Below are 17,603 nucleotides of genomic sequence, written 5' to 3'. Positions count from 1 at the left end.
GCTGTTTATACAGAGCAACTAACAGTTCTAGGCTTTCACTGTCATAAAATCACACTCCTATTTTGGCATACGCATTTTTTCTAATTTTGTACTACTGTATATTCATGCATTACTTTTTATCCAAATTGATAAAGTAAATCTATCCTATCTACTTTGGACTTATGCTTTTAGTAGGTTTGTACTTGTAGGTGTTCTGTTTCTGTTTTGTAGGTGACACGGTAACGTTATACAAATATTTCACACACTACCCAGAGTGTTTCCCTTTAAGAAACTGAGTGGGTGGATGGCAGAGTAGTTTTTCTTGGTGCGTTGTTCTGGCCATAGACTGTATAAAACAAGGTTCTGGCGCATAGAAATAAAATGACTACTTGGTCTTGTGTTGCAATAATCCTGCCTCTTGTGTTTTTGATTTCTCAGAAAGCTACTGCATTTAATTTTCAGCTGACAAAGCATACTTGGTAAATAAGTACACTAACTTTTGTTGGCTGTGGTGAAAATGATAAAAAAAATAAAAATAAAAAATAAACATTTGTTATTGATTTTTGTTATAAAATGTTATGGATTTAAATGAATAAATACGGTAGTAGACAGTGATGGTAACTATCACATGCCACTTTGATTGTGATATATACGTACTATTGGTGCCAATGATCACGTATGTCACGTAAATAACATCGTATTCACATAATACATTTCTTCACTTCAAAGGTACAGGTACTTCAAAGAATGCCATAGTTTTTTTTGTCCAAAAACGTAGTATCATCACAGTATGTCCAAAAACATAGCATGACGCTTTTATCATAAAAAGCATAAATAATGCACATTTAAAAAACTATCTGTGTAGTCACACTTCTCCAACGACGGAGGGCGCTGTTTCCACATTGACTCCACAGACGCTCTTGATGACGTACGGACCTCGTACATATTACGCGCAGGCATCGTTTGCAGGAGTGCAGAAGCAAACACAAATTTTGTCTATTAATATCAGTATATTATTTAGGGTGCCATATGTTATGTAAACGGAAAGCTTCCTGGATTGGAGAGCGACAAAGTTTTACGAAACATTATCTTTGAATCAGTCGTGTTCTGTTAAAAAATATTTGTATTTTTGTGTCATTCACCTGGCTGTGCATTTTCACGAACATTATCAACGAAACTGTCATTTATAGTAAATCGTGATACTGAAAGAAGAGTCTGTACTGCCACATTACGCTTGTTACAAAGTTTCAAGGGCAAGTTCTATCTCATGACGGCTGAACTCTTTAAAGTGACATTTGGGTCGAGCAAATGTGAATGTTAAAACCTTTTTATTGAACACACAGGCAGAATATTGTGGACCTTTTAGACATGCTGAAGTCATTCAAGCTTCTCTTCAACTGTAACCTGGTGTTATCACGCTCCTGCTCTGGATATGTGTCTCGAACGAGGTCTGTCTTTTTTTAAATACAACATAAAATAGAATGCATTTTTTGGAGTACTTGAGTTAATATAATGGATTAAGATAAACCTGATTGCATTTAATCGAATATTATTTGAATGAATCTCACACACTTGTCAAGACATGTCCAGGTTGTATTTAACATCAAAAGGAAAAGAAAGAAATAATACATTATATTTTCCATAAAAAAAAATAAAGACTATTTCTAAGAATCTGCAGTTACATTTGTATAATTGATTTTTATTTAAAAAATATATATATATTCCCATGAGTTTATAGTGTAAACAGTCCTAAAACAGTTTTTTTCTTTCTGTGTTGATTTTTTGGGTGAATGGCCTAATTACCATAAATTAAAAATTCATGAAACATTGATTGGCTTGATTTCATGTGCTGTTTTTGGTATTAACTGGTATTAATTATAAAGTTTTACCTATAATAATTCCCTGCATGAATTTTGGAGAAATATTGCTCAAGAAATTGTTTCTTAAAGGGTTAATTCACCCAAAAATTAAAATTCTGTCATTAATTTCTCACCCTCATGTTGTTACAAACCTGTAAGTCTTTCGTACATCTTCGGAACACAAATGAATATATTTTTGATGAAATCTGAGAGCTTTCTGTTCCTCCATAGACAGGTACGTAACTACTAAGAGATCTTAAAACTAATCCATATGAATTGAGTGGTTTAGTCCAAATTGTCTGAAGAGACTCGATCGCTTTATATGATGAACAAATTTAATTTATGCTTTTATTCACATATAAACATGTATCACGTGAGAACAAACCTCATTGGTTCTCGCAGAAGCTCAAACGTGCTGCGTAACACGAGAATGAACCTCATTGGTTCTCGCACGTCAAGCGAACATGCTTGAGCCTCCGTTACCACAACTGATGTGTGAGATGATGAATGTTTGTGAATAAAAGCCTAAATTAAATCTGTTCATCATATAAAGAGATCGAGTCTCTTCAGAATTGTTTTACTAAACCTCTCAATTCATATGGATTAATTTTACGATCTCTTAATGAACGTTTTGAAGCGTCAGAGTGGTAGTTGCGTAGCTGTCTATGGAAAGCTCTCAGATTTCATTAAAAAAAATCTTCATTTATGTTCTGAAGATGAACGAAAGTCTTACGGGTTTGGGTGAGAAATTAATGAAATAATTTTCATTTATGGGTGAACTATCCCTTTAACATCTTAATATGAAATAAAATATTCATGTTTAGGTACCTTATGAGACTAAGAGAGGATGATGAGGCATGTCGAGAAGCACTGAGGTCTGGGAACTTTCTTTTGTATCATAAGCTTGCTCCTCTACTGCAGAAGACCAACAACGGCGTTTACAAACTGGCATGTCTGAAAACCTCAGGTCTCAATACAACACCACTTGAACTCTTCCATAACACAAATGAAAAGTTTTTGGATATAAGTTTGTATGTTTGTATGCCAATTCCTCTAGATTTGGAACATGTACTGGAGAGGGTTGGAAAGGACAAACACTTTGTTAACAAATCTTTTCTTCTGGGATGCACTGACAAGAGGGAACCACAATTCTCACTAGAAGTGGGTCAGTCAATACAGCCATTACTACACAATACTATGAAAATATTTTAAAGCTGAACACACTGCAACTGAAAACAATTATCACTATAAAATTTCAATTGCATTTATGAAAAAGTTGCATTCGTTTACAGTACATTGCTTTGGTTTTGCTAGCTCCATGCTCTACAGTTTGAGATACAGGAACGCTATAGGAATGGGAATGTGAGAAGTGTTTGATTGTTCCTGGAATTTCCATGACACTTTAACTTCTTATTTCAATTATATTCTATAAGTTTTCCAGGCCAGGAAATATGTCATATTTTCAGGTTTTCTGTGACATGTGAACCCTATACAGTACACTTTATATTACTGCATGATACACTATTTATAGATATACATTATATATCATCTCATGGAGATTTCTTCTCTATAGGTGATTTAGACCGCAGTGCATTGGAACAGGAGTGTAGAGGAATGTTTGTGGACCTCAGGAAAGCTTTCTTCATGATAACTGGACCAGAGTCTGCTCTAGTAGCCAAAGTATGTACTTTAAGTTTCTAAATGATCAGTGATGCTACTGCATTGTAACCGCTTTGAAACGTCATGTTTTTGTGCCAGATGATATGTGATTTCAGAAAACATGGGGTAAGTAAGCAGGGTGCAGGTTCAATCACAGGTTTCATCCATGAACTGACTAAGGAACTTGATCCCACTCTCTCTCTGTCCCCATTACTACTTTAGGGAATAGTTGTTGTTAAACTGGATATTTACAATTTCTAAAGTGGTAACGTGAATTGTGTTGGCTTGTACAAATTCAAGCAAACGACAAGAAGTCGTGATGTTGGAAGTTAACCTGACAATCCCTAGTATGAACACTAATATGGCGTGATGTAGCCATCTTAACTTTAGCTCAATTGATTCTTAAAGGTTGTGCTGTGTAACTGGCAAAACTTATGTATTATGTGTATTTCTTTTCAACTGTTTGTGGGATGTTTGTTGGTTGTTACATGAACTATGAATACTGACTTATCTTACTGAAGTCTGCATGAAATGAAAATACACAATTATTTTTCGAAACGCTTTATTGATCTTATTGTGAACAATTCATCCATGCGTATGTTTCATTTCTTTTGACCTCATCATTTTTAATCAAAATGTCATAACTGGATGTTCCGGTGAAACTACAGACTTCTTTCTGGTGACATATGCAGAAATTCTTCAATCATTTAGTTTGCTCAAACTAATCCTCTCCCCTTTTTTACGATCGACTGTAAGCTTGTATTCAAATCTGCCTTCATTCAATCAACAACTGACGCATAGAGCCTAGTCCTGCCCTACATTTTTTCTTTTTCTATAATCTGTTTCATTCAGATATACGACACAATATGGAAGAAAATATCTGTTGCTGCTTCCGTTACATTGTAACTTTTTTTTTTTTTTTTACGTTTTGATTTGATGCCAAATAATAAAGCAAAGAGAGCTATTAAATGAATAAAGTTGGAACCATTTGTGTGGTGACACAACTAAGATATTATCTGTATAAATACGGTTTAATTTGGTGTTTGTTTTAGGGACAGGCTCTCCTTCGATGGCATCAGACCAATGGTTTTTGCAGTGCTACGGGGCAGCCGACTGTCAGGAACCAGTCAGGAAGTTTCAGAGTTTGCCACAGCAGTGGCGTCACCTACTACCCCAAAGTAAGCAGGGGCTTTTCATGATGTCAGACGACAGGACAACTGCCACAATATGCATATACATCTGATACAAAGGAGTTTCAGACTTTTCAAATAATTTGTTTTATCTAATTTGTTTCACTGATGCTGATTTGAGTTATATTGATGAGCTGTTCTGCTACTCTGAAAAGGACCCTCTTGGTAACACTTTATTTTAAGTCATATGGTAGTTAAGCATTAACACACCTGTAGTTAATGATTAACTGACTATATAGTATAATGCCATTCTATTTGGAATATTAGGCATTATTTATGCATGAACATAACAGAAATTATCTTTAGTAGTATTACTGTATTTTATTACTGGCAACTTAACCATAACTACCGGCTTATTCTGGTGAATAAACATCACTCAATAAGTACCATACAAATCAATAATTCATTTTGAATAATACTTTTCACTTAAGAAAAGGGTACAAAACTGTAAAACCAACACTTATTAAAAATAATAGATGGTAAATCACAGAAATATAACACTATGTAAATACTAAGGGCCTTAATAGACTGTCTGCTTAATATCTGCTTACACTTTATTTTGATGCTCCAAGAGACATTCTACTGACTATAAGAAACTTTGCAAGTACACGTCAACTCATTCTACTAACACAAACCTAACCAAATGAAGTCTGAAGTGGACTATCAAAATAAAGTGTAACCCTAAAATGCATTTACTGTACATTCAGTTAACCATCAATTATTGGATTATTTCTGCTTATTTATCATTCAAATGTTTAATCTCTCAAATATTTGATGAGTTGTAAATAATGCTAATATGCTCAAAATATATGTTCAGTTAATTATAAATTACTGGTTATAGCTTAACTACTGCATAATAAATGGCTAATATTTGTCCAGTTAATTATCAAGTAGTGGTGTGTTAATGCTTAACTACCATATAATTATGGACCCTTAAAATAAAGTGTTACCAAACTCTCACAGTTTAACTAATTGAATAATGGTATTTTATCGTTTTGCCAGTAGCTAAGCTAAGTAGTTATTTAGACATTGTTTTACACTATTGTTTTGTAATGTAATTGAATGGCCACTTATTACAACCCAATCAATTCCTGATTAATACGGTTTTTCGTTGATTATCCTGTTTCGGAGTACACTGAATTGCAAATGCTGTTTCATGTTGTCTTTTACTTGCGGTTCACACTGAGAACATTAGCATAGAGCTGTTTGTCCTTGACTTGCAGATGGCACCTGTAGTGATCGTGCTGGTGTCTGACGGGAGCAGATGTCTGCTGGCTCGCCAGGCCATGTTTCCTCCAGGCATGTACAGTGCACTCTCTGGCTTCTGTGACATGGGTGAGTCACACTTTATTACAAGCTGCTGTCCACACCATATCAGTCTGTGGGGTTATTTTACCAGCTCTGTTTTATCAAATCATTTTACAGGAGAGTCTTTGGAGGAAGCCCTGCACAGAGAGGTGGCGGAAGAGGTGGGTCTGGAGGTGGAGAACCTACAGTATTCTGGATCACAGCACTGGCCATTCCCACAAAGCTCCTTTATGTTAGCCTGCCACGCAACTGTTAACCCAGACAAAACGCAGGTGAGACTTGGATGATGCCTTTAACTACTTATTGTTATGAACTGCTCTGAAACAAATCCACAATCATAATCCAGATAACATGCAGAAGGTCAAATCCACAGGGCAAACAATCCAGGTCAGAGTCCATGACAGGCAAACAGGCAGAAGATCAGTACCATAATACAGGATAAAGCACTCAGAATTTGCAAAGCCAGAGTGAAAACACAGGGCTTATATTGGCAGGGCTTAACTAGCTAATCACACACAGCTGAACCTAATCACAACACAATGAGTCCAGGCAAAGGGTTATGGGAATTGAAGTTCATGATGAGATAGCCCAGAAGTCGCTCTCTGGTGGAGATTATGGGCACAACAGTCCAAACACATAAATTCTATTATTAAAACAACTGTATAAAAAAAGAGTTACTATCACAAAACTTGTCAAGAAGATTTCCATGTGATATTTTACCCCAAAATCAAAAGAAAACTATTGGTGGGGGCAAAAATTTATTTATGGCAATAGACACATTTCATTTGTTTATTATTATTTGAGTTTTATTTACACATAATTGTGTTGCTTTTGTTTTTACTTTAAGTTATTAATATATTAGCTTATTCTTTTAGCCTGCGGGTGCTTAATTGTAAAGAAAATGTCAATGCAAAAAAAAAGAAGTTTTCTCTATGCTATTTTTTATTTTCAAGTGAAATTAGTAAAATGTTTTGGTAAAATGTATTTTCTGTCAATTATAGAACTCTGTGTGAATGAGAATTTGTTCAGTTATTAAAATGTGAATGAAGTGGATAAAGACTATTTTGATACCCTGGAAAACAATCTGGCATATCCAAATAAATGTTAAAGGGGTCATGAACTGGATTGTTTTATTATTTTATAATGTTGCCTGGGGTGCCCTTATAATGTTAGTATGATTTTTACATAAAAAATTGTCATAATTTATAAATAAAAGCCATTTTTCCAAGCCTGATTTCTGCCTCAGATTTGAACGCTCCGTTTTAAGGGGCGTGTCTGCTGTGAGACTGCAGTGCAAACGCCCACTGCTGTGATTGGCTGACATGCTTGCATATGAAATAGCTAGTATTACATGAACTCTCTCGAAAACTTTTACTACGTTTTTACTATTACAGCTATCGATATTAACAAATCGTGAAAAATATCTTTTAAAGCATTATATTTAAATCTATTCCATCACATGAAAGGTTGCAGCATGATGAGCACTGACTGAGCAGATGACAGACAGTCTGTTGATCGCGTGAATAAAGATCTTATCATTGCAACGCAATTTTTGCACTCTCACAAATGCTTACACCAAATCACAATGCAAACACGATGTGAGTACACAGTAAGAGCTTCGTTGTGTAGTGTAAGTGTCATTATTTCATCACGAGTTTGGTAAGTGTCCAGATTAGCTCTCGCGGCTCGCGCTGTGCTGTTTGATTGACAACTTGGGCGAAAGGGATCGTTCTTTGATCGCTTTCTGTAGGCTATATAATTTAATAACAGTTTAAAAAAGGATTATTTTCATAATACTACGAGAAATTATGTGAAGTTGATCGTTTAGTCACTGATGCATAAACAGTAGGCTATTGAACGATTTTAAGAGAAAGATATCTGAACCTGAATAATTACACCGAAATCACTGATCGCAGATCAGGCATTAGAATACACATGGTTACTTACATGTTGCTGGCAGATCCGTGTCGGGAAATTGTGATTGACTGATTTAATAAAGTTTAACCATGCTGGAATCCGAAGGAAGCTTATGCAGACTGTCTTCTTCCACAAACAGGCACGCACAATATTTAGTAAACAGCATGTTTATTGCTTGTAAGTAGCTCGATCCGGTAGCAATTATCATGTCGTCCTATGTTATTTAGCATGTTTGGGCGAATCGGTGGGCGGGGCTAAACAGGCCGTGTTGAAGTAGGCGTTGATCTTCTTTTGTGGAGGCGGTGTTTTATCCTCTTTGACGTCATAGTTCCCCACTTTGAAAAATGAGTCGTTTGCTGAGCCTGATGTCTATAAAAGCTTTTATTGGACTAACAAGGTAGTTTTCAGTTCTGAAACTTACAGGATATTATTATAGTTTGATGATCTCTTATATGTCAAAAGCTCAAGGAAACTTTGATTTCTCAGTTCATCACCCCTTTAATGCGTTTAATTTAAAACAGCACAGTAGAGGCTTTGCTGTTTTTATAACCTTTACCTGCTTTAACTGTTCACGGATAGGTGAATATAGACACGGCAGAGCTTGAGGATGCTCGCTGGTTCACTTTTGAAGAAATAACAGAAGCACTACAGAAACCTCCACGCAACCCTAAAGGAGAGCCACCTGTGTTCTGGGTCCCACCTCCTTATGCCATAGCCAATCAGCTCATTCGGGAATGGGCCAATCAGCAACAGCTATCAAGAAAATGACATGGACTAAAGTAACCATGCAACTATATGCATTGGATCTAGGAACTTAAAGAAAAAATAGACATGAAAACCTGAACAAAATGTATTTGCTGTTATAACCACAAGACAATGAGGTGGACTACTTGTGAAAGGATCTTCAGTAATATTCAAAGAAGGACTTTTCTTATACTTGTTCTGATTTTTTTTTAATAAATTGAGAATAATTATAGAATGAGAAGATAATTATCATTGTATAATGATTTCATAACATGAAATATATTTGTAAATGTTGATGTATTGCATCTGAATTACGAATTATCTACCTCAAATAGTACTAATCAGTTATACACTGTAACTGTTTTTGCAAAAAAAATGACTGTTATATATTTTATTACAATAAAGAGAATACCAAGAAATAGTGACAGACTACATTTCTAACATTTCACAATAGAATTGTCCCTAAAAAGGGTTGAATAACATTATATTCACACCAGGAGTAAATTTTAATCTAAAATTTTCAGTGAAATAAGGATAAGTAGAAAAATGTAATTCCTGTGTTTTTACACTGAGGGACAAAATTCATCTGATGACAGTTTCATTTTCCCTTCGGTACCTCTTGCTATTTTTTTTTTTTTTTTAAACCAAGGGTCAAAATGAAGTAAAACAAGTTCTCAGTTATTTCTTAGTTATTGGAAGTGAAAAGCAATTTGTATATTTTTATGTAACACGTATATGATTAGGCCTACATTCTTAGAAAAGGTCTAGAAAAGTAAATTTTAGAAGATGCCTAAAATATAACTACGGTAGCTATGACCTGTGCTGTGTATAATAACATTATCATAAGAGCCGACACAAAATTAAAGATGGGTTGTCATATTGGGAGAATTATGTAGAATGAAAAAAAGTTACTGTGGATTTGAGTCTTAAAATTCCAATAACTAATAAAGTAAAAGTTTGGTTTAAATCACTGCGAAGATTTTATGCAGTAAAAGCATATTAAATAAAAAATATTAAAAAGGGAGAATATTTTTAGCAAGACTGTTCTATTGTTTTCAAGGATGTGCTATTTAGTCATTTAACTTTTAAATTTAGTAATCAAACATACATGATGTATTTAAAATGTATATTAACATACATCCTCCTGTTGTGTTCTTAGTTTGTTTCGTTGACTGACTGACTGACCTCAACCCAGGGGGAATAAACTCACCGACCAATCAGATTCATTTTATTGCACCACGTGACCAATCCCGCCTCTCCTGAACACTTGGTGGCACTGAAGCACTAAATCCTGTACTAATTCGTTAGAAGAAGAATGGTAGTCAAGATGGACGCGGAGCTCTTGTTGTTTTTGGTTTCTGAGAACAAGGAATTATTTGATAAAAACCACAACGAGTACAAAAATACGAAGCGGAAAGAAGTGCTCTGGCAAGGAATAGCAGACAAAATGGGAGTCGATGGTGAGTTTTATTTGTGTAGCTTGCTATGTAGCGTTACTGTCAGCGCGTTAACAAGCTTCATCTATGGCTGTGTGTTTGTACAGTGGAAGAGGTGAAAGCTAAATGGAAAAATCTAAGAGACACATACACAAGAAAAAAGCGACTGGAGCAGGATGGTAGTCGGAGTGGACGGGCAGCTAAGAAAAAGAAGCAATGGAAATATATGCGAGTGATGGACTTTCTCGATCCCTCCACAGAACACAGAAGGTATTCGAGTGTATTTTGTATGAAGCCTGTCTTGCACCTACAACTATACTATTTTATCAGTGCTTGAACAGTTTGAAAAGTTTCCATTCCGTTAATTTCACTAAATGTTCAGTATTCAAAATCCAACTGACAGCGGTGACGTTATTGTAACATTATGTACAGTTGTGCTATTGGTCCTTTCTTTCTTAAAATATTTATATACTGGATCCTGATTGGTTCTTTCTTTCTTGCTTCATTTGCATAGCAAATTGTGTAGTATTTCAGTACATTGGTGGTATTAAAGGGATAGTTCACCCAAAGGTGAAATTGTCATTTTCTCACCCTCATGTCATTTTAAACCCAGCGTAACACAAATTAAGAGAGATATTTCTGTTCCTCCATAGACAGCTACGCAACTACTATGACGCTTCAAAAAGTTCGTAAAAATATTCCATATGAATTTAGCGGATTAGTCCAAATTTTCTGAAGAGACATGATCGCTTTATATGATGAACAGATTTAATTAAGGCTTTTATTCACATATAAACATTCATCAACTCACACATCTGTTGTGGTAAACAGAAGCTCAAGCATGCTTGCTTGATGTGTGAGAATCAGTGAGGTTCATTCTCGTGTTATGCAGCACGTTTGAGCTTTCGCATGAACCAATGAGGTTTGTTCTCCTGCCTTGAGCTTTTGTTTACAGTAGCCTATGTGATTAAAAACCTAAATTCAATCTGTTCATCATATAAAGCAATCATGTCTCTTTCGAAAATTTGGACCAAACCACTCAATTCATATGGGTTAGTTTTACGATCTCTCCATGAACTTTTTGATGTGTCAAAGTGGTAGTTTTGTAGCCGTCAATGGAGGGCTCTCAGATTTCATTAAAAATATCTTCATTTGTGTTCCGAAGATGAACGAAAGTCTTTCTGGTTTGGAACGACATGAGGGTGAGTAAAATGATGAATTTTCACTTTTGGGTGAACTAACCCTTTAAGCTATGTTCAAAATAGCATATTATCATATTACTCATACTATTTCTGCTGTATAGTTCACTTTTTATAGTAAGTGATTTTCTAAACGCAGAGCAGACTGCAATACAATGCATGCGACCTCCTATTTCCAGTGTGACCAATGTATTCTGTATGTATAACTGTATGTATTATTTTATTGTACTGGCAAGAATTTTCATTTTCGTATAAAATTGAAAAATATTAAACTTTTATAAATGAAATGCATTTTAATTTGGAGATGACAATTGGATGCTGCTTACAGAATTAAACACATGTTATAGTACATGAAAGATTAGTACACTAATAACTCGACTTGTTTATATATATATAACTATAGAGTTCTAATTCTATGAGTATAGAATAGTTGGTTCTTTTTTCTTAAATGATTTACATATTGGATTTGATTGGTTCTTTCTTGTGTCATCTTTCACTACCTTAAAGGCTCTGGTATTTTTACCAGATATTTTTATTATTACTAAAAATAGCATATTACCAAACTGCTCATACTATTTCAGCAGGATAGTAAGTACACTTTATAGTAAGGGAATTTTCTGAACTCAGAGAATAAATTATCCATTAATTCAATACACACAGACTTGTCACAAATTGATCTTTTTTTCTTATTAGATTGAACTGGCTAGAATTCAGATATTTTATTATAAAATTGAATTACATTTTTGTAAATAATTTTTATTTTGCCAGTGATAGTGTATACTGCATAAAATGCTACTATTCCTCCCCGAACATAACTGTCACATTACTTAAGTGTAATAAAAGCATGAATTCCATGTTTTTTGTAGTGTGCACTATTATATAAACTTGACGTAAAACATTTTTCCAAAGTCTTGATCTGGGCTGTATCAGACAATTAAAATCGCAACGTTATTTGTTTATACGCACAGATTTTTGTTATCTGTTACAATGTGCTTTTTTTGTGTTACAGAAATAAACATGTAAAAATGTTCTGATTCAACAGTTTACCTGCCAATTATTCTTCTATTTATTTAATCAAGTAAAATCCTTTAATCTTTGGGAAATGGTGGGAAATTTTTTATTTTAGGGTTTACACGGCAACGATGTGCTAAAAACGGAAAGGTTTTTCGTGTACAGAATGATAACGTTGTCAAAACGATCCCCGTTCACACAGATCCGTCACTTTGTAAAGAAACCCTACTTGCCTTCAGACTGAACTCGTAATACGCATGACGTCACCATTTTCACTAATTCGTGTTTTTGTCGTTTACACTGATATAATAACGGTATTGTTTTTAAAAACTTGTAGGTAAACCAGTTTGTAAGTTTGCGTTTTTTAGGTAGAACCCCAAAATGTCGTCATGTGAAATGAATAGCCAAAAAGCATAAAAAGTGTGTAGGGTAAAATGGCCCCTTAATTTCCTTTACATTTTAGCAGTGGGTTGTATCATGCATCTGTTCTGTGTTGTAATGAAGCATCCAAAACCTCATGGTTATTCACAGTGGTTTTTACTGGTGTACAGTGTTATTTTGGACAGCATTCCCGGCAAAATCGAGGATGACGAGCCAGATGAAGACAGCGGGGCCGAACCAGCCAGCACCAGTACGGGAACGTCCGTGACAAGCCCAGGAGCTATCCGGTCTGGCATTGTAAAGAGACGGCGATCAGAGACACTAGAGCTGTTGGAGAGGTATTTGGCCTCTAAAGACTCAAGAGACCGAGAGAAAGACGAACAACAGCAAGATGAAGTCGATTTATTTCTTCGGAGCTTAGCACCTGCGTTAAGACGCTTACCTGCTTCAAAGCAGTCCTTGGTGAAGCTTCAGATCCAAAAAATACTCCATGACGCAGAGTTTGGACAGCCGAGCTTTCCTCAGATTTCCTCAGTATCACCAAGTAATCAGTTGTTACTACAGTGTAGTGTTGTAAAACCCAGTTGAAATACTTTTTTATTGAAAATAAATGTCACTTTAAAAGAGTGATTTCGTGCTGGTTCTTTTGTATTTCTAATGTTGAGTGTTCTAGTCTTTATGCATAAAAAGGATAAGTATATAAATAGATTTGTCAAAACAAAAACTGAAACCTTAGACTTTCATACTGATCAAAACAAGTTTATTATACTCAGATGATCTGCTTGAACAATAATACATCCAACACTACAAAACCATGGAACGGGAAAACATATATACAAAACAACACTTGCATTCTCATTTGTTTTACAAGCTGGTATGAGCATGAAAACACGGAGCAGATTCACACTAATCTAATGCACTGTAATAAATGGATGAGAGTGTGTGTTAACTGTTGTTATTCTGGTGTCTTATGGCTATCAAATGGTCAGTATCCATTATAAAGTGTCCTTTGATTATTATGTACATTTCTAGATTAGATCACAAGATAAATGATAACATTTGGTAGAAATAGCCCAGTCTGATGAAACTTTACTTTTTCTTGCCCTTCTTTCCCGCTGATGGTTTCTTGCAATATTTAGCCTCCAGATCTGAGATGAGAGAGTTGAATCCACTTTCTTTGGACTTTTGTCTTTGCTAAATAGAAAACAATTGTCAGGATACATTTTTATTATAATTTTTTATTCATGCTTCTTAACAGGTGGTGACTTGAACACATCTGATAATAGCAGAAAAAACACCCCACACACACAAATAAATATACTGTATATTATAGAATACAATTATATTAATGAGTATGATTATGCAGCATAGTTAAAAATGATTTCCCTCTAATAAATGAGATGTAATTAAATACATTTTTAGATGATTTCACATCAGTCAAAACAGCTGAAAAATCAAATACAATCACTAGGAATATGATTTAATTGTTTATCACTTTTGACCAATAGGTGGTGCTGTTACCAAATTGATGTGGTGTGGTCAATGTGAGGTGACAATTGTCAATATGCCGAAGCTTTGCAGAATTACAGCCTCAGAATCAGCTTGGCATGATTCTGGGCAAACCGTTCAGAAGTTATCAGGAATAATAGCCATTTTCATATATCCTGACCAGTAGGTGGCGCTATGCCAAAACCCTGCAAGTAACCTCAGGTCATGCTTACGATGAGCTGTACCAAGATTCGTCTTAATACGCTAAAGCGTTGCGGAGATACAGCTTTCGATGTGCCCTTCGATAAATTTGTTTGCATGTTATGGTTTATGAAAAAGCTTTTAAAAACATTTTGCCAGGGCGGTCTAAAGATGATGTGAGGTAATTTTGGTGAAAACTGGACGAACCGTCTGGAATGAGTTCCAAAAAGTACAAAAAAAATCGGTAAAATTCAAAGGTTGTTAGCATTAACATAAGTGCAACTTTGGACAGCTGGTGGCACTTTTGCGGATTAGAGACTCAAATTGCTCTGGTTATTATTCAGACTGTCCTCTATCTGTGTGCCAAATTTCACAACTTTTTACCATACGGTTCTACAAGCAGCCATAGACTTGAGCGGAAGAAAGCTAACTGAGACCTTTGATGCTTGTCTCCTAAATATATTAAAATACAAAACGGTCATTTTAAATAATATTAAATAAAAAATATTCCTGTTTTATTGCACGCTTGATCAAATAAATGGTAGCATAAAAGATCTTACCGACCCAAAAATGTAAAACTAGCATAGTTTTGAAAGATTGATTTTCAGACATTTAGCAGATTACAGCAGCTTCGGTTACATCTCAATTGTTTTTTTACCTTTATCATAGCTACCAGGCTGTCCTCACTGTTCAAGCCCATCTCCTTCTGCATTTCCTCTGCCTCCTTGCGCTCTTTTTCTGCCTAGAAAGACAGGATAACACATTAAAAGGGCTTAAATCCTATTTCTTATTAAAACTTCAAAGCGGTCAAGTGAATCAGCACCTTTCTTTTGCGGTTGTTCTTCTTTTTGACACTCTCGTGAGTGAAGGCTTGGTAGGCCGGCACCTCTTCAGCATCAATGGCTTGCTGTAGAGCATCTCGGACACGTGGCTCATCTTCAGAAGTACAGCACAAGGCGGACTCCATGATCAGATCCATGTCGCCTTCATGTTGTAGGTACAGTCTCTTTAAGTCTTCCACCTCTTCATCAGAACCTTTATACTGCTTCTCAAAGTCCAAGATCTCTTGCAATGTGATCTACGACAGAGAAGTATGACAATCTTTTAGCAACTTCCTTTGGAAAAACCAACATATAAAACAAGCACATGAAATACCTTGGGAAACAATCTTCTCCAGTGCTCCTCCCAATTGCGATCTTGATCAAGAGAGTCTGACTCTTCGTCCACTATTCCCTGTTCGTCATAGACCGCCCTTTGGTCCTTGTCAGCCAACACTGCATAAACCTTTCCCAAGACCTGTGGAAATGATAAAAGTGTTATGTTTAAGGATGTATTTATTAGATGACAGTTTATATTTAACCTGGTGGTACTCCTCTGTCACTTGACCGAATTCTTTTTTCTTTTCTTTTTTTACTTAATCGGAATGGTATGACACTTTGTGACTTTTAGGGCACTTGCTAGTGAACACAAAAAATGTGACATGTTTAAAAAAGACCAAAATACTCCTTACTCTTAGCAGTCAAAAATGACCGCCATAGGAATGGCGCAATGGGAAATACTAAAATAATTTATCTAGTTGTTACACCATGGCATTATGTATGAATATAATTCTTCTGATGGCTTTAAAGGCCCATTCACACCAAAAAACATAACTCTGACGATAACTTTACATTTCTGATGGTTCGAAATGTAAAAAAAGCAGTTCACACCACAGTATAACAACACAGAGAAACGGTATTGTTGGAATTTTGTGGATCACCTCTTGTAGGGTCCCACCTACAGTAACCATTAGACCATTAAACATATTCTGAAAGATTATTGGGCAGTATTATAGTGTAGCATTCGAGAAACAGTGGTTACCTGAAACTTGGTGGTGGCTAACTCATCACCAGGAGCTCTATCTGGATGAACCTGCAGAGAGACTTTATAATAGCCGCGTCTGATCTCGGAGTCAGATGCTTCTTTGCAAACACCCAGAACTTCATACAGATCAGAGGTCTTGAAGAGCTCCTCACACTGCTCCAGTAAACCCATGACTGTGTGAGAGAGAAAACACACACCAAATCACCCACTGACATGTTAAAACACCCACTGACATGTTAAAACACCCACTGACAAAACAGTGCCTAGCACACAAAAGAATACATGCGACTTATTTTAACGTGACAAGTTATCACAAAAACCTTATGCTTAGAAGTTTTCTAGACAAATACAATTGTCCAGAAATACATGGATTTAACAAACTCTCGCGTATCTACCTCATCTTACAAAAACAACAGTTAACGTTAGCTGAAAGCAACTCAACGTTTTATTAACGATCTTACCGGAAACGTTGACAACTGACAGCGAACAGAAACTTGTTCAAATGTGGCAGATAGAGATTAACAACTAAATGCTTTCAGCACACAGCAGCATAGGCTTACCCTAGCAACAACAGGTCGCGCCAAAATTTTGGCGCGTTGTGTTCACGTCACAAAACGTCATGACGTAGAACAGCGCTTAGTTAAATTTAATATTCATAAGTATACATTTACCAAACAAAGATCTATTTTTTTTTCTTTTGCTATCCAAGTAATTTGAAACTACATAGATACTATAATGAGAAAAAAAGAAGAAGATTATGACAGCCAACAGTTAACTTGTATTATGTATTCTAGGACCCGGATTGTAATTGTCGCACGCTGTTGTACTTCCGTGTATACACAAATCCGCCGCGAACTCTATGGGCGCCGCCATCTTGCCTGCCGCCATTACTGCGTGCCTGCGAAGTGTGAGGGTGTGACACTTGCCGGTGTCCTCTAATGACATTTCAATGAAAGCGGATCCTGGGGCTTAAATATTATGATTGTCAAAACATTTTAGTTACTAAACTGAATTTTATTAGGTTTAGTGACAACATGTTGCAATGTTTATATTATATGGTACAATTTCTGGTACGTTTTTTTTCTTTTTTATTGCTTGAAACAATTTCAGGATTTCAATTCAGTTCAATTCTTGTGATTTGTTTTAATATTTACTAATTTGGGTAAATATTAGGTACACAAGATAGGCGTTATTTTTTTCTCAAGAAATAAAATTCTCACCTAATGCTGTAAGTTAAACATACAGAGATCCTTCAGCTGGCAGTATTATTTAAGGTTAAAAATAACTCAAATGAAATATAATGCGTTTTTCTTTATTATAATAACAACAACTTTATTTAATGCTATAAGAAAACATATAATAAATATG

General features: G+C 35.4%; 3 protein-coding genes across 5 annotated transcripts; 2 read left to right on the top strand and 1 right to left on the bottom strand.

Moving 5' to 3' along the window:
- Window positions 1-904: 904 nt before the first annotated feature.
- Window positions 905-9,069, top strand: nudt13 (nudix (nucleoside diphosphate linked moiety X)-type motif 13). 2 transcript variants are annotated; one of them, XM_079852235.1, is made up of 9 exons: window positions 905-1,232; window positions 1,323-1,427; window positions 2,663-2,805; window positions 2,896-3,003; window positions 3,412-3,518; window positions 4,550-4,675; window positions 5,911-6,022; window positions 6,113-6,267; window positions 8,492-9,069. In XM_079852235.1, the coding sequence occupies exons 2-9, from the start codon at window positions 1,348-1,350 to the stop codon at window positions 8,678-8,680; spliced, it is 1,020 nt and encodes a 339-aa protein (XP_079708361.1). In that variant the 5' UTR covers window positions 905-1,232; window positions 1,323-1,347; the 3' UTR covers window positions 8,681-9,069. The 2 variants fall into 2 exon arrangements, with proteins under 2 accessions (XP_079708361.1, XP_079708360.1); XM_079852234.1 differs by having other exon boundaries at window positions 1,095-1,236; window positions 1,327-1,427; window positions 5,911-6,267; window positions 8,492-8,791.
- An 871-nt stretch (window positions 9,070-9,940) lies between these two features.
- On the top strand, window positions 9,941-13,311 carry LOC307147447 (uncharacterized protein). Its single transcript, XM_079852178.1, has 3 exons — window positions 9,941-10,116; window positions 10,200-10,362; window positions 12,854-13,311. Exons 1-3 carry the CDS (start codon window positions 9,972-9,974, stop codon window positions 13,269-13,271), a joined length of 726 nt encoding a protein of 241 aa, XP_079708304.1. The 5' UTR covers window positions 9,941-9,971; the 3' UTR covers window positions 13,272-13,311.
- Window positions 13,312-13,418: 107 nt separating this feature from the next.
- Window positions 13,419-16,839, bottom strand: dnajc9 (DnaJ (Hsp40) homolog, subfamily C, member 9). Of its 2 annotated transcripts, none has more exons than XM_079850944.1 (6): window positions 16,697-16,839; window positions 16,233-16,408; window positions 15,528-15,668; window positions 15,196-15,450; window positions 15,031-15,114; window positions 13,419-13,877 (listed from the first exon to the last, which is right to left on the bottom strand). In XM_079850944.1, the coding sequence occupies exons 2-6, from the start codon at window positions 16,404-16,406 to the stop codon at window positions 13,773-13,775; spliced, it is 759 nt and encodes a 252-aa protein (XP_079707070.1). In that variant the 5' UTR covers window positions 16,407-16,408; window positions 16,697-16,839; the 3' UTR covers window positions 13,419-13,772. The 2 variants fall into 2 exon arrangements, with proteins under 2 accessions (XP_079707070.1, XP_079707071.1); XM_079850945.1 differs by having other exon boundaries at window positions 13,428-13,877; window positions 16,796-16,823.
- Window positions 16,840-17,603: the final 764 nt, after the last annotated feature.

The sequence above is a fragment of the Squalius cephalus genome (assembly GCF_949319135.1).
Source record: "Squalius cephalus genome assembly, chromosome: 19".
Classification (NCBI taxonomy): Eukaryota; Metazoa; Chordata; class Actinopteri; order Cypriniformes; family Leuciscidae; genus Squalius; species Squalius cephalus.
The sequence above is the reverse complement of the archived record's forward strand: the minus strand, read 5'-3'. Positions and strand labels throughout refer to the sequence as shown.